Genomic DNA, 13,865 nt, shown 5'->3' with positions numbered 1-13,865 from the left:
TGATACTGCAGTGGAGCGATGGCGCACCTAAGCGGATCTGGCTGGTAGTGCATATTTCGAAAATCAAATATGTGGGTAGGTAATAGGCTTGGGCGGTATGACGGTATTACGGTATACCAGGGTATTTGGAAATCAATACCGTCAAAACGGAGTTTTGTTGTAGTGCACACACGCGCCAGCAGAGGGCGAGACCAGTCCTCACTAGTGGAGCGAGCCACGCAGAGCTGGTTGTCTACACACAGGAGGAGGGGAAACCCCGCTTCAGTGGTGGGAATTAAATGAGACACGCTTACCGTTGCTGGTGCTGCTGGCTAACTGGCTATTCTGAGAGCTAACTGTTGTGTATGATCACAACGATGTTCACGCTTTACGGTAATGTTGCGACAGTGCTGTGAAAATACCGTAAAGCGTTGTGGTAACGAGAGTGTGTGTTGTTGTGTGTAGGATGCTGCGGGCGAACTGCCACCATTCTGAGAGCTAACGTTAGCACTAGGATGCTGCGGGCGAACTGCTACCATTCTGAGAGCTAACGTTAGCACTAGGATGCTGCGGGCGAACTGCTACCATTCTGAGAGCTAACGTTAGCACTAGGATGCTGCGGGCGAACTGCTACCATTCTGAGAGCTAACGTTAGCACTAGGATGCTGCGGGCGAACAGCTACCATTCTGAGAGCTAACGTTAGCACTAGGATGCTGCGGGCGAACTGCTACCATTCTGAGAGCTAACGTTAGCACTAGGATGCTGCCGCTGCGGGCGAACTGCTACCATTCTGAGAGCTAACGTTAGCACTAGGATGCTGTGGGCGAACTGCTACCATTCTGAGAGCTAACGTTAGCACTAGGATGCTGCAGGCGAACTGCTACCATTCTGAGAGCTAACGTTAGCACTAGGATGTTGCGGGCAAACTGCTACCATTCTGAGAGCTAACGTTAGCACTAGGATGCTGCGGGCGAACTGCTACCATTCTGAGAGCTAACGTTAGCACTAGGATGCTGCGGGCGAACTGGCCATCTCCGTGATTTGTTTACTTGGTAACACGGGTTGCCACCCCGCCCCCCCCCCCCCCCCCCCCGCTGAAAATGAAAGTCATACCGTCATATACCGTATACCGGGGTATTAGGTAGGGATGCCCCGATCATGTTTTTTGCCACCGATACCGATCACCGATCGACGTGAGCCATATCGGCCGATACCGATCCGATACCGATAGTTTGATTAAAATTTTTTTTTAATTATTTTATATAATTTTTTTTTTATAAAATATATATATTATATAATTAGACTTGTACTTGTATTATCTGCAAGACATCGCCACCACGCAACAAGCTCCACTGTCTGTGTGTACTCTAGTAGCCTCCAGCTACGGCCAGGATTCTCCGGAGCTGCAGCTGGACCCTATACTCGAGTAGCCTGCAGCTACGGCCAGGATTCTCCGGAGCTGCAGCTAGTCCCTATTGATCATATTCAACAACATGCCCTCAGCTCGAATACGCATCGAATGAGTGTTATAAAACATTGATATCAGGAGCTATCTGTGGCTACTGCTGGCCGGCTATATAACGTTGATACAGCGCCTCGGTGAACTATTTAGTTCAGTGGGACATTTCGTTTTGAACAGTGAGCTGGCGTCAGCTAACATGAGCTAGCTGAGGTATCATACACGTCTCTACTAGACTTGCTGGAGCGTTTGTTGATGTCAGGAGCTATCGGTAGCTGGCCGGCTAGATACCGTTCGGTTAGACAATGCCTCATCATGTATTGGACTGGAAGTGAATGGTTGACTGGGTCATTTTGTAACGGTAGCTAACGTTAGCTAAGGGAGACGCCGTCCTCCTGTCCCACTAGACTAGACCCGTGTTTACATGCGCGCGGGAGGGGCTGGAGGGAGGAGCAGACGCCGCACAGCTCGAGATGCTTCCAGCTCCCGGTGTCTGAGACAGAACTCAGCGAGACGAGCGAGTGAGATCGGTGTTGACGATCGGCAAAAATAAAGCATTATCACCGATCACCGATCGCATATTTATACTGATTATCGGCCGATAACGATCGGTGGCCGATCGATCGGGCATCCCTAGTATTAAGTAATCAAGGTATGACTGTATGAAAAAAATGATACCGCCCAAGCCTAGTAGGTAATGGATCTCGATAGCGGACGTTAATAGCGTTATAAATATGGAATAAAACAATAACAACTTGCCACAAGTATATACGTGGCTCTGGTCCACAACTAGGGATGCACGATATTGATTTTTTGACACCGATATCGATAACTTTATGCTCCTCAAGCCGATACTTATTGTATTATTAAAAAAATATTTTGATCAATTTTTTTTTTCTTTTTTTCAACATGAAACAAAACATATCACAATACAATAATAATACGTCAAATGTATATACTCTCTTTTCTGGACTCTTTTCGTATCACAAACAGTACTGTATTTGCAAATCTGGTATGTCATGTATAGATGTAGGCAGTACTGTCTATCTGTATGTCATGTATGTCATTATGTTATGATGAATTGTAAATGGGGGACCCTGATGTAAACAAGACGAAAGTCTTTCTCTGGTCTGCATCCCCTTAACAATTGTATGTATTGAGCTGTACTGTATTGTACCCATTCTGCAATCTGTTAAATAAAGTTTTCATTCATTCATTAATTTGCTGTCTCGTTATAACACAAACAGCTCACCATGAACCATGACAAGCTTAATTACGTTAGTTAGCATCCAAGCTAGCGTGATAACGTTAGTAGTTAGAAACGGCTAGGCTGCCTGCTTACCTGCAATAATGTTGTCATCGTCCTGGACAGATAGACTTGTTAAATCATAATATCTGGTCCTCAGTAAATGTCCCGCCGCCCGCCAGCAGCTGGTTTTGGATTAGCTTATGCCACGTTGCATTAGCCTTTAGCTGCTCGGCGTCGTCGGATTTTAATACACCATCGTAGCGGTGGTGATGTTTCAGGTGACTTATTATGTTGGATGTGTTATAGCTTGTTGCCCCTTTCCCTCCTCGTGGAACTTCTGCATTTGTTACAAATAGCAAGCAAACTGTTTTCCTCTGAAACTTTGAAAAAGTCCGATGACGCCGCCATCTTTTTTTTACTATCTTGCCTCAGTCAGTCTGAATGTCACCCGACTACGTCACAGCCAAGAAAGGGAGCGCTGGATTTGTGAAAAACTCCCTCTTCCTAAACCACACGCTATCAGTCATACCACAGTACTGGCAAAACGGGAGGAGGCTATAATAAAAACAAGCGCCCTTCAACCCAATACACCCACAACGGATTTCTTTTAACCAAAAAATTTATTATATATTATCGGAGCTATCAATAACGTTATCGGGTTTATCGGGATGACGTCATAATTGCATATCGGCCCGATAATTATCGTGCATCCCCGGCCCCGAAGCTTCGATTGCCAAAAAAAGCTTCGAAGGTCAGCCCTACTGGCTACCGTCCCGGGAGCTCACGTTGATACCTGGATGGTGCGGGGTAACTGGCTACCGTCCCGGGAGCTCACGTTGATACCTGGTAGTGTTGTCAAAAATATCGAAGTATCGATACATATCGATACTGAATATTTAAAATGGTTTCGATACTCATTTCCCGAAATACCGATACTTTCTGCAGTATCGGTACCAGCTGGCGAGTGTTCTACCGCAAGTTGTTGACGCGCTGTTCAGAGCACGCTTGCCCCTCCGCCTCCTCCGAGTCCAGCCCTCCCCCTCACAGAGCCGTCTTCAGTTAGTAAACAAACATTTTAGCTGAAGATGGCAAATGCAGAGCCTCCGCAACTTGTGCTTGTGGATAAAGAAAACAGCAGAAGTGCTGTTTGGAGGTACTTCGGGTTTGAAGTAAACAACGAAGGACAAGCTAATGATGCCCCAATGCTATTTGCAAGCGGTGTTACAGAGCAACGCGGATCTCCATAAAGAAATGAAAGAGGTTCGTGACAGCTGCTCTTTCAACGTCACTGTGACTGAAGCATTAAACCATTAACTCTAGTTTAATACATGATACGTTGTCTACTGATGGCGCATAATATCAACAGCTGATTCATTGTTAGTAACGTTACAGCTACCAGCTAACGTTAGCTACTGCTAGCCGTTAGCTCCGTTAGCTTAGCTGGCCACTTTTATAATTACTGCATGGAAACGGAGTAACGTTAACGTTTAAACGTTATGTCGAGGTCATACAATACTACAGTCGACATAAGGTTAACGTTACCTCGTTTCCATGAAGTGTTTAAATAGCAGCAATCTTGTTGAAAATGTAACGTTATTAAATGCTCCGAGCATAGCCTCTCTCTCTCTCGTTATCTTTAAATAAAAATCGAAACTGTTACTAACTGTAATACAAACAGTTCAGTTTGTCAGGTACATGCAACACAGATTACAGTGTTTACATCTGTCTGCTTGAGAAAATACCATGTTCTGCATCTGCAATAAAAATGATTGAAGTGAGATGAACAGTTATTTTTAAATGTGTGATCTAAAGATAAACAAAGGGTTTTAAAAGTGTTATATTTAGGGATGCCCCGATCGATCGGCCACCGATCGTTATCGGCCGATAATCAGTATAAATATGCGATCGGGGAATTCCGATAATTAGTCATATTCGCCGATCGCGGAAACTGATCAAGTGGATATCTCACTCGCTTGTCTCAGACGCACAGGACCTGCAAACTGCTCCTCCTCCCTAGCCCCGCCCGTACCCGTGTAGAGTTTGTAAACACGGAGGCGGACCTCCTCTGCTGAGTCTAGATAGTGCATTCGACCTGAGCTAACGTTAGCTACCTAGCTATCGTTACTGTTTAAACAAAATTACCCAGTCAACTATTCACTTTTAGTAGGCATTGTCTAACGGTATTTAGCCGGCTAGCTACTGATAGCTCCGGATATCAACAAATGCCCCAGGAAGTCCAGTAGCCCATGTTGATATCTCCGTTAGCTTGCGTTAGCTGACGTTAGTTCACGGTTCAAAACGAAATGTCCGATTGAACTAAATAGTTGTCTTAACGTCATCTAGCCGGCTAGCAGTAGCTACAGATAGCTCCTGATATCAATGTCTTATAACATTGATTGAATGCGTATTCGAGCTGAGGGCTTGCTGAATGTGAAATGACCAAAGCATAACGTTACCAATAGGGTCCCGCTGCAGCGCCGGAGAATCCTTTTTGGAGCTAGGGCTACTAGAGTACACACAGACAGTGGAGCTGTTTGCAGATAGCGAGCATTTTGACTTGTTGCGTGGTGGCGATGTCTCGCAGATAATACAACTACAAGTCTAATTATATAATATATATATTTTATTAAAAAAAAAACGTTTTATATAAAATAATTTTTAATTTCTTTTTAATCAAAAACGATCGGTATCGGATCGGTATCGGCCGATATGGCTCACGACGATCGGTGATCGGTATCGGTGGCAAAAAACGTGATCGGGGCATCCCTAGTTATATTTATCTTCTCTTATAGTACCAGAGAGAAGCTGAGGAGAATCAACCAGCGACAAAAGCTAAATTTGTTTAAAAATATATATATATATTATTATTATTATTATTTTTTTGTATCGAAATGGTATCAAAGTATCGATACTTTTCAAGGTATCGTATCGAAGTCGAAATTCCAGTATCGTGACAACACTAATACCTGGATGGTGCTAACTAACTAGCTACCGTCCCGGGAGCTCACGTTGATACTTGGATGGTGCTAACTAACTAGCTACCGTCCCGGGAGCTCACGTTGATACCTCGATGGTGCTAACTAACTAGCTACCATCCCGGGAGCTCACGTTGATACCTGGATGGTGCTAACTAACTAGCTACCGTCCCGGGAGCTCACGTTGATACCTGGATGGTGCTAACTAACTAGCTACCGTCCCGGGAGCTCACGTTGATACCTGGATGGTGCTAACTAACTAGCTACCGTCCCGGGAGCTCACGTTGATACCTGGATGGTGCTAACTAGCTACCGTCCCGGGAGCTCACGTTGATACCTACTAACTGGCTACCGTTCTGTGATTTGTTTACTTCGAGGTTGAAGAAAGTTCACTTTTAGGTTGAAAGAACGGCCCTAATCTCAACGTGTTTCAATATAAGCGTTATGTATGGTGATAATGAGTATATTGTTAGCTCCCCCCACCGCTGATGAAAATGAAAGTCATACCGTCATATACCGTATACCGGGGTATTATGTCAGCAAGGTATGACGGTATGAAAAAAATGATACCACCCAAGCCTAGTGGTGATAGTGGTGGTGATGATGGTGATAGTGGTGGTGATGATGGTGATAGTGATGATGGTGATAGTGGTGGTGATGATGATGATAGTGGTGGCAGTGTTTCCCACAGGATTTTCAGAGACTATGGGGGGTGAACCTCCGACCCGCTAGGGGGGTCCGAGGGCATGGCCCCCCTGATTTTTTTGTTGTTGTTGTTGTACATTTTAAAGTTAAATGCATCAATCTGGTGCACTTTGAGAGCAAAATAGAGGCTAGATCTATGATGAACGTTGTGCTCAAAACACAAAATCGACTAGACTAGTGCTTCCCAATCCTCTCCTCGAAGCACCACAGCCGTTCAATGTATTTGTTAAATTCCACCACCAGCACACCTGATTCAACTTAACTAGCCCTTTATTAGTTGAATCAGGTGTGTTGGTGGTGGAATTTAACAAATACATGGAACGGCTGGGGTGTCTCGAGGAGAGGTTTGGGAACCACTGCGGATACATTTGAGCCATCAAAGAAATGAACGCAAAAGTGGTTACTGGTGTTGAACTGGTTTATTTTTTAGAAAATTTAAATATATAGTGGATTACTATTACGACTACTACCACTGCCAATACTACTGATACATCCCTATTGGCAAACTTTATATGTAAAAATATATATATATATATATTGTGTTCATTATACAACTGTGGCGGGACTAATTGGACGCCACAGTCTAGGTCATTAATGGGAAACCCTGGTGGTGGTGATGATGGTGGTGATGATGGTTATAGTAGTGATGATGATGGTGATAGTCAGGGTGGTGATGATGGTGATAGTGGTGATGATGATGGTGATAGTCAGGGTGGTAATGATGGTGATAGTGGTGGTGATGATGGTGATAGTGGTGATGATGATAGTCAGGGTGGTGATGATGGTGATGCGTTTTGTATTTTGGGGGTGGGGGGGGTAATAACATTTAGCAACACAATGCAATAACCACCTGAGAACATATCACCATGTATTATTACAATATCATGGAGTTGACCCCACCCCTCATCACATCACATCAAGCTGCGTATGTCAAGCGACAGAGACTTAGAGCAGCAAAGCATCCCTGATGATCTCTGACATTAGTGACGATGAGCAGTGGCCAGCAGAACTTTGTTTACTAGAGAAGAAGCCACGACATAGCCTAACGACCACAACAAGCAGACAGACAGCAGCTACACGCTTTCATCCACAATCAATCAATCAATACGTGCAGATGTGCAGAGTACATGATGCACAGCTGGAAACCACGACAGTAACGTTAAGCTGCAGTTTTCTGCTGGTGGTTATGTTCTGTGCAGGACGCATGTTATTATGCTAACGCGGGCTAACCCCGCTAGCTGCTAGCACACCGCGGTAGCAGCTCGGTTATAATAATGAAGAACCACCAACCGAACAAACAAACAGACGTCACGGGGGCTGCACCGGCAGAACCGGTGGTGGAGGAGGAGGAAACAACAACAACCGTGATAACAAAACACCACTTTCTCGGATCCGTGTTCCCCTTCTCTCAGAACCATGCAGCGGAGACACGGGGGGCGACTACACCGGGGATATTGGGTCGTTAACGGGGCCGTTACAGAACCGTCTGCAGGCTCAGCTTCTAGCTCCTCACCCCCGGGACGACGGCGGCGGCTTGCTCCCATCCCCGTCGCTGTCGAGGGTCGGTGGCTCCCGGTAGTCGAACGGCGACCGAACGTTCTCCGCCATTACTGCCTCCTTCCCTACCGCCGGTGGACGGCACAGTGCGCATGCGCGCAAACCAACCCCCCCAAACCAAACCAAAAAAATAAACTGGGTTTGATATAAAATGGGGTTTGATTTTCTTTTAGAATACTGTTTGAGTTTTGTTAAGAATATAGGACAGGACAGGCATATATAAGCATTATTATGCTTCAGTCTGTACCCTTTCAGTCACTGTACAAATCAAATATTGTTAAATGATGGTGTATATTGTATTGTGTGAGATGATGACTGAATAAACTACTACTATTTGAAGAGGATAACGAGCTGCAGTCAGAACACAAACATGTACATGTCTTCATGCTTAGAGAGAACTAAAGTGTGATTATTGTGTTTTTTAATCCATGGGCCCGATTTGGATTGATTGAAACATTTATTAACAGATTTCAGAAAGGGTACAGTACAGTACAGCTCAATACATACAATTGTTAAGGGGATGCAGACCAGAGAAAGACTGTCGTCTTGTTTACATCAGGGTCCCCCATTTTCAATTCATCAGGACATATGACACACACAACATACAGATAGACAGTACTGCTACATCTATACATTGATTTATGACATACTAGATTTGCAAATACAGTACTGTTTGTGATACAAAAAGAGTCCAGAAAAGAGAGTATATACATTTGACGTAGAAACTGTACATTGGAGGAGGTTGGGTAGGTGGGGTTGGGGAACTGTACATTGGAGGTGGTTGGGGGGGACACTGTACAAGCAAAACTGTACATTGGAATATTGACAAAGCCATACTTGGTCATTTACTGTACATTGGAGGGGGTTGGGTTAGGACAATTGCAAGGGCCAGTTTCGAATTGCAGTTTCCCGTAGGTGTTCTTTGAGAGTGGTTTTGAAAGTGGGTAGTGATTCACATTCCTTTACAGCTTTGGGTAGGGCGTTCCACATTGATGTGGCATAATTGCGAAACGTGTTTAGTCCCTTGTTTGAGCCGAATCTGGGTTTAACATGATTTGTGGAGCTCCCTCTGGTGTTGTGATCGTGGTATTCACTGACCTTTGGGAAGTATTTTGACATGTACATGGGTACCTTGGTCGTGTAGTGTATCTTGTAGACCAGGCCCATTGCCAGTTGCTGTACTCTGTTGTCTACTCTAAGCCATCCTAGGTTGTCAAAGTGGGCAGGGGTGAGGTGGGTTCTAGGAGTCAGGTCAAGCAGTAGTCTGACCAGTTTGTAATTTAGTTTTTAGCGCCTTTGATGTGCTTTGGTACCATGAGGTGCAAGCATAGTCGTAGTACCCTTGAATGAGTGCTCCTGCCAGAGTCTTCAGGGTATTCTTGTTTACCAGAGAGGAGATCCGGTACAAGAATCGAGTTCGTTGGTTGACTTTTTTTTATTACATTGGATGCCATTTTGTCACAGGAAAGATTAGCCTCTAGGATGGAACCCAGGTAGTTAATTTCATCTTTCCTTGTGACAATATTGTCACCCACTGTAACTGAGAAGCCGTCGGTCTTGCTGAGTTTGTTATTTGAACCGAAGAGAATGGTATCAGCGAGCCATATGCAGATTTTGCCTAGTTCCGAGCTGAGGTTTTTTTTCAACCTGTAACTTGTTCTTGTCAGAGACCAGAGATGAGATGAATTGAAAATGGGGGACCCTGATCATGTAAACAAGACGAAAGTCTTTCTCTGGTCTACATCCTCTTAACAATTGTTTGTATTGAACCGTACTGTATTGTACCTGTTACAAAGGATCAGATTAAACCGAATATATATATTTATTGATATATATTGCATAGTATTTGTATATCGTTTGATATCCCTTGTATATTCCTTGTACATATACACGGAATATCCCTTTAGCCCAGACCATAATATTTCATTCTCCTATTGGACAGCGGTCCACAGGCGCCAGAGCCGTGCCTCCAGAGTCAGGTTCAAAGCCACCGTCAAGACATGTCTGTGCATGCCCGGCCTTGCCCAGGGATACGAGACAGAAATGAGGTTGGCACTAGATTGTTCGCCGTGCATATAAATATGGCGCAGGTGAATACAGAAGTAGAGTTACCCAATAAGTTGAAGCCTCACCCACGATACTCCGTGCGGTGAAGTATGGCCTGTTTGGCCCCAAAATAGAGCATTGAGACCGCGTGCGAATTAATAACTGAATTGTCAGAGTTTGGCGCTATACCGTCGAGTGCGACATATTTCTATTAAGTCAGTAATAGTCTATTTGTGTATAGTGTATCGTGCGGCTAAAGTTCTACAGTGACCAGCATCACCAACGCTTCCTCGTACCAGCTAGAGTGCTTATCCAGGCTGGGCTGCTTTCATGGCGCTTTCACCCGAGGAGACCTAGACGAGAACCGTGTGGACATGTACACTGGATTAATCTACCCGACGACTACATAGCCCTTTGCGGCTGGATTATATTTGTTTTGGTCCTGTGATTTATGGAGCGGAGAATCGCCGACGCCTACACGTGTTGGATTTACCCTGTGAGGAGACCAGTCGAGTCTGTGCCTCAGAGAGCCTGAGGCCGGCTAGCTTTCTTCACTGTGGAGCTACAGTCTACGGAGAACAGCTGTATTCGTCTGTGGATCAAGAGGCTATTGCACCGTCTCCTGTACTTGGAGTCTCCTTAGTCATCGTTGACCAGACTCTCTACTACCGACAGATCCTCTACCCCTGCTGGCTTACAACCGGGGGGACCCTTCCAGTATCTCCCGCTATATTACTAGTGTACCATAGATATAATTCCCTAAGATTCAGGTTGTATAATTACCTCCTGCGTAACCAGAGAATGGACATTCATTATTGATTTGCCTACGCACATTCCTTTGCCTTATAAGCGCATCCAAAGTAAAATACAGAGAAGTATATTATGTACCTTTTGCTGCAATAAATACTTGATCACACTTGTGTGGAACCGATTCATTGTGGGAAGTGTTCATCATATTTATATATCATGTACTGTATGGCCAGTAATTAAAGTACATAAAGCGGTAGTGGTTTAATGATACCATACTTATCAATACAGTCAGGGAATTGTACCCCTCAGTTACAGTACCCATTCTGCAATCTGTTAATAAAGTTTTCAATCAATCAGCACTATTACTCAGTAGTACTAATTTATATATTTTCTACAGTTTAATCACCTGTACATTGTATATTACTATTGCACTTTACTGTTACATTTTCACTCAAATTTATTTTCGTTGTACTGTACTTGTGCCGTATGATGACAATACATTTTTAATCTAATCATTCAAGTAGGTCTGTTTCAGGTTAAAGTGAAATCAACATACATAACACAGTAATACATATGACTTTTAATCTTCAATGTGTTCAACTAATCTAACAAAGACATAATGATCAACACGAAAGGAAAACATGAAAAAAATAAGAAAAAGAGTACAGAACAGGAAATGAAACAGACAAGTCAGACATCCATCAACACAGTTCAGTCAGTGTAATGCCGTCTAACGTTATGAACTACAGTTCAGTCAGTGTAATGCCGTCTAACGTTATGAACTACAGTTCAGTCAGTGTAATGCTGTCTAACATTATGAACTACAGTTCAGTGAAATGCTGTCTAACGTTATGAACTACAGTTCAGTGTAATGCTGTCTAACGTTATGAACTACAGTTCTGTGTAATGCTGTCTAACGTTATGAACTACAGTTCAGTGTAATGCTGTCTAACATTATGAACTACAGTTCAGTGTAATGCTCTCTAACGTTATGACATTAGACATTCAGCGCTCTATGGTGCAATATTAGTGTAACAGTCGACATGTGTTAAAACCATCTAGCAGCATATTAAAGTATTAGAATGTAACAGAACTATGAACACAGCAACAACATTCTGCAAATAATGACACTTGATCATCAGAGTTTTTGTCTAACCAAAAAGGAGTAAGCACAAAGTTATGCATGTACATGGCAACTTTGTAACATATCAGGTTTCAGAGACATGAATTACACTTAGTTCTCGACTAAAAAGCCTGCTCTCAGTGGAGATCGCTGTTGTAGAAAATCCTTAGTCAAGGACTAGGCTGTTCATGTCTGTGAAACTGACCCATTGCGGTTTGAGTTGTAATTAACATTGATTACATACATAATAATAAAGACGTACAGGACAGGTTGTGCCACATAACTTAATCTGCCAATAAGGCTACAGATACACCTGCATTTCAGTCACAGTTTTGTCAGTCGTGTACTTAAGTGTTAGTAACAGCAGTGTTTGATCAATGTTGCACGTTTCAACTAGGCCCCTTCATATTTCACCTTAAGGACCAGACCATGTGGTTTCCAAGTCATTCTTGTCTTTTTTTTTATAACCTTTTGTCAGTACTGAAAAATCTTGGTAGTTATTTTCTGCCAATTCACCAGTGGCACTAACTTCCAGTATGTCTGGAAATGTGTAGAGCAACTTTTCAGGGAGAAAACAAAAGTTTTCCGGGAAAATTAATGCACCTCAGATGTTAGCATGGTGTTTTAGTCAGATGTTAGGATGGTGTTAGCATGGTGTTTTAGTCAGATGTTAGCATGGTGTTTTAGTCAGATGTTAGCATGGTGTTTTAGTCAGATGTTAGCATGGTGTTTTAGTCAGATGTTAGCATGGTGTTTTAGTCAGATGTCAGCATGGTGTTTTAGTCAGATGTCAGCATGTTGTTTTAGTCAGATGTTAGCATGGTGTTTTTGTCAGATGTTAGCATGGTGTTTTAGTCAGATGTTAGCATGGTGTTTTAGTCAGATGTTAGCATGGTGTTTTAGTCAGATGTTAGCATGGTGTTTTAGTCAGATGTTAGCATGGTGTTTGTCATATGTTAGCATGATGTTTTAGTCAGATGTTAGCATGGTGTTTTAGTCAGATGTTAGCATGATGTTTTAGTCAGATGTTAGCATGGTGTTTTAGTCAGATGTCCGCATGGTGTTTTAGTCAGATGTTAGCATGGTGTTTTAGTCAGATGTCAGCATGGTGTTTTAGTCAGATGTTAGCATGGTGTTTTAGTCAGATGTTAGCATGATGTTTTAGTCATATGTCAGCATGGTGTTTTAGTCAGATGTTAGCATGGTGTTTTAGTCAGATGTTAGCATGGTGTTTTAGTGGGAGCATGCCTATGTTCCCCGGGTCCTATGTTCCCGCTTTGATTGATTGATTGAAAGTTTTAGACCACCAGCCCTGATTCCAAACTCTAACCTTAACCAGTTCGAAAGAGGGCCTAAGCTTAACCGTTCGAAACAAGGCGGACATTAATAATTAATAAAATACAAATTAATAAAATGTTCAATCTATTAATCAATCAAAGCGGGGAACATAGAACCCGGGGAACATAGGGATGATCCCGTTTTAGTCAGATGTCAGCATGATGTTTTAGTCAGATGTTAGCATGATGTTTTAGTCAGATGTAAGCATGGTGTTAGCATGGTGTTTTAGTCAGATGTTAGCATGGTGTTTTAGTCAGATGTCAGCATGGCGTTTTAGTCAGATGTCAGCATGGTGTTTTAGTCAGATGTTAGCATGGTGTTTTAGTCCGATGTTAGCATGGTGTTTTAGTCAGATGTTAGCATGGTGTTTTAGTCAGATGTTAGCATGGTGTTTTAGTCAGATGTCAGCATGGTGTTTTAGTCAGATGTCAGCATGGTGTTTTAGTCAGATGTTAGCATGGTGTTTTAGTCATATATCAGCATGGTGTTTTAGTCAGATGTTAGCATGGTGTTTTAGTCAGATGTTAGCATGGTGTTTTAGTCAGATGTCAGCATGGTGTTTTAGTCAGATGTCAGCATGGTGTTTTAGTCAGATGTTAGCATGGTGTTTTAGTCAGATGTTAGCATGATGTTTTAGTCATATGTTAGCATGGTGTTTTAGTCAGATGTTAGCATGGTGTTTT

The 13,865-nt window shown here is 43.1% G+C and overlaps 1 protein-coding gene across 3 annotated transcripts in view; it reads right to left on the bottom strand.

Moving 5' to 3' along the window:
- Positions 1-8,042, bottom strand: part of LOC311226840 (uncharacterized protein) — a 136,624-nt gene extending 128,582 nt beyond the window's left edge. For 2 of the 3 annotated variants that reach the window (XM_084312259.1, XM_084312260.1), the window contains exon 1: positions 7,882-8,042. In XM_084312259.1, the coding sequence (XP_084168385.1) occupies positions 7,882-7,976 (95 nt within the window). In that variant the 5' untranslated portion in view covers positions 7,977-8,042. Of the gene's footprint in view, positions 1-7,658 lie in introns of all 3 variants that reach the window. The other variant, XM_084312258.1, reaches the window with a different exon arrangement.
- Positions 8,043-13,865: the final 5,823 nt, after the last annotated feature.

Source organism: Notolepis coatsorum, assembly GCF_963971535.1.
Source record: "Notolepis coatsorum genome assembly, chromosome: 4".
NCBI lineage: Eukaryota > Metazoa > Chordata > Actinopteri > Aulopiformes > Paralepididae > Notolepis > Notolepis coatsorum.
This window is presented reverse-complemented; position numbering and strand designations above follow the sequence as displayed.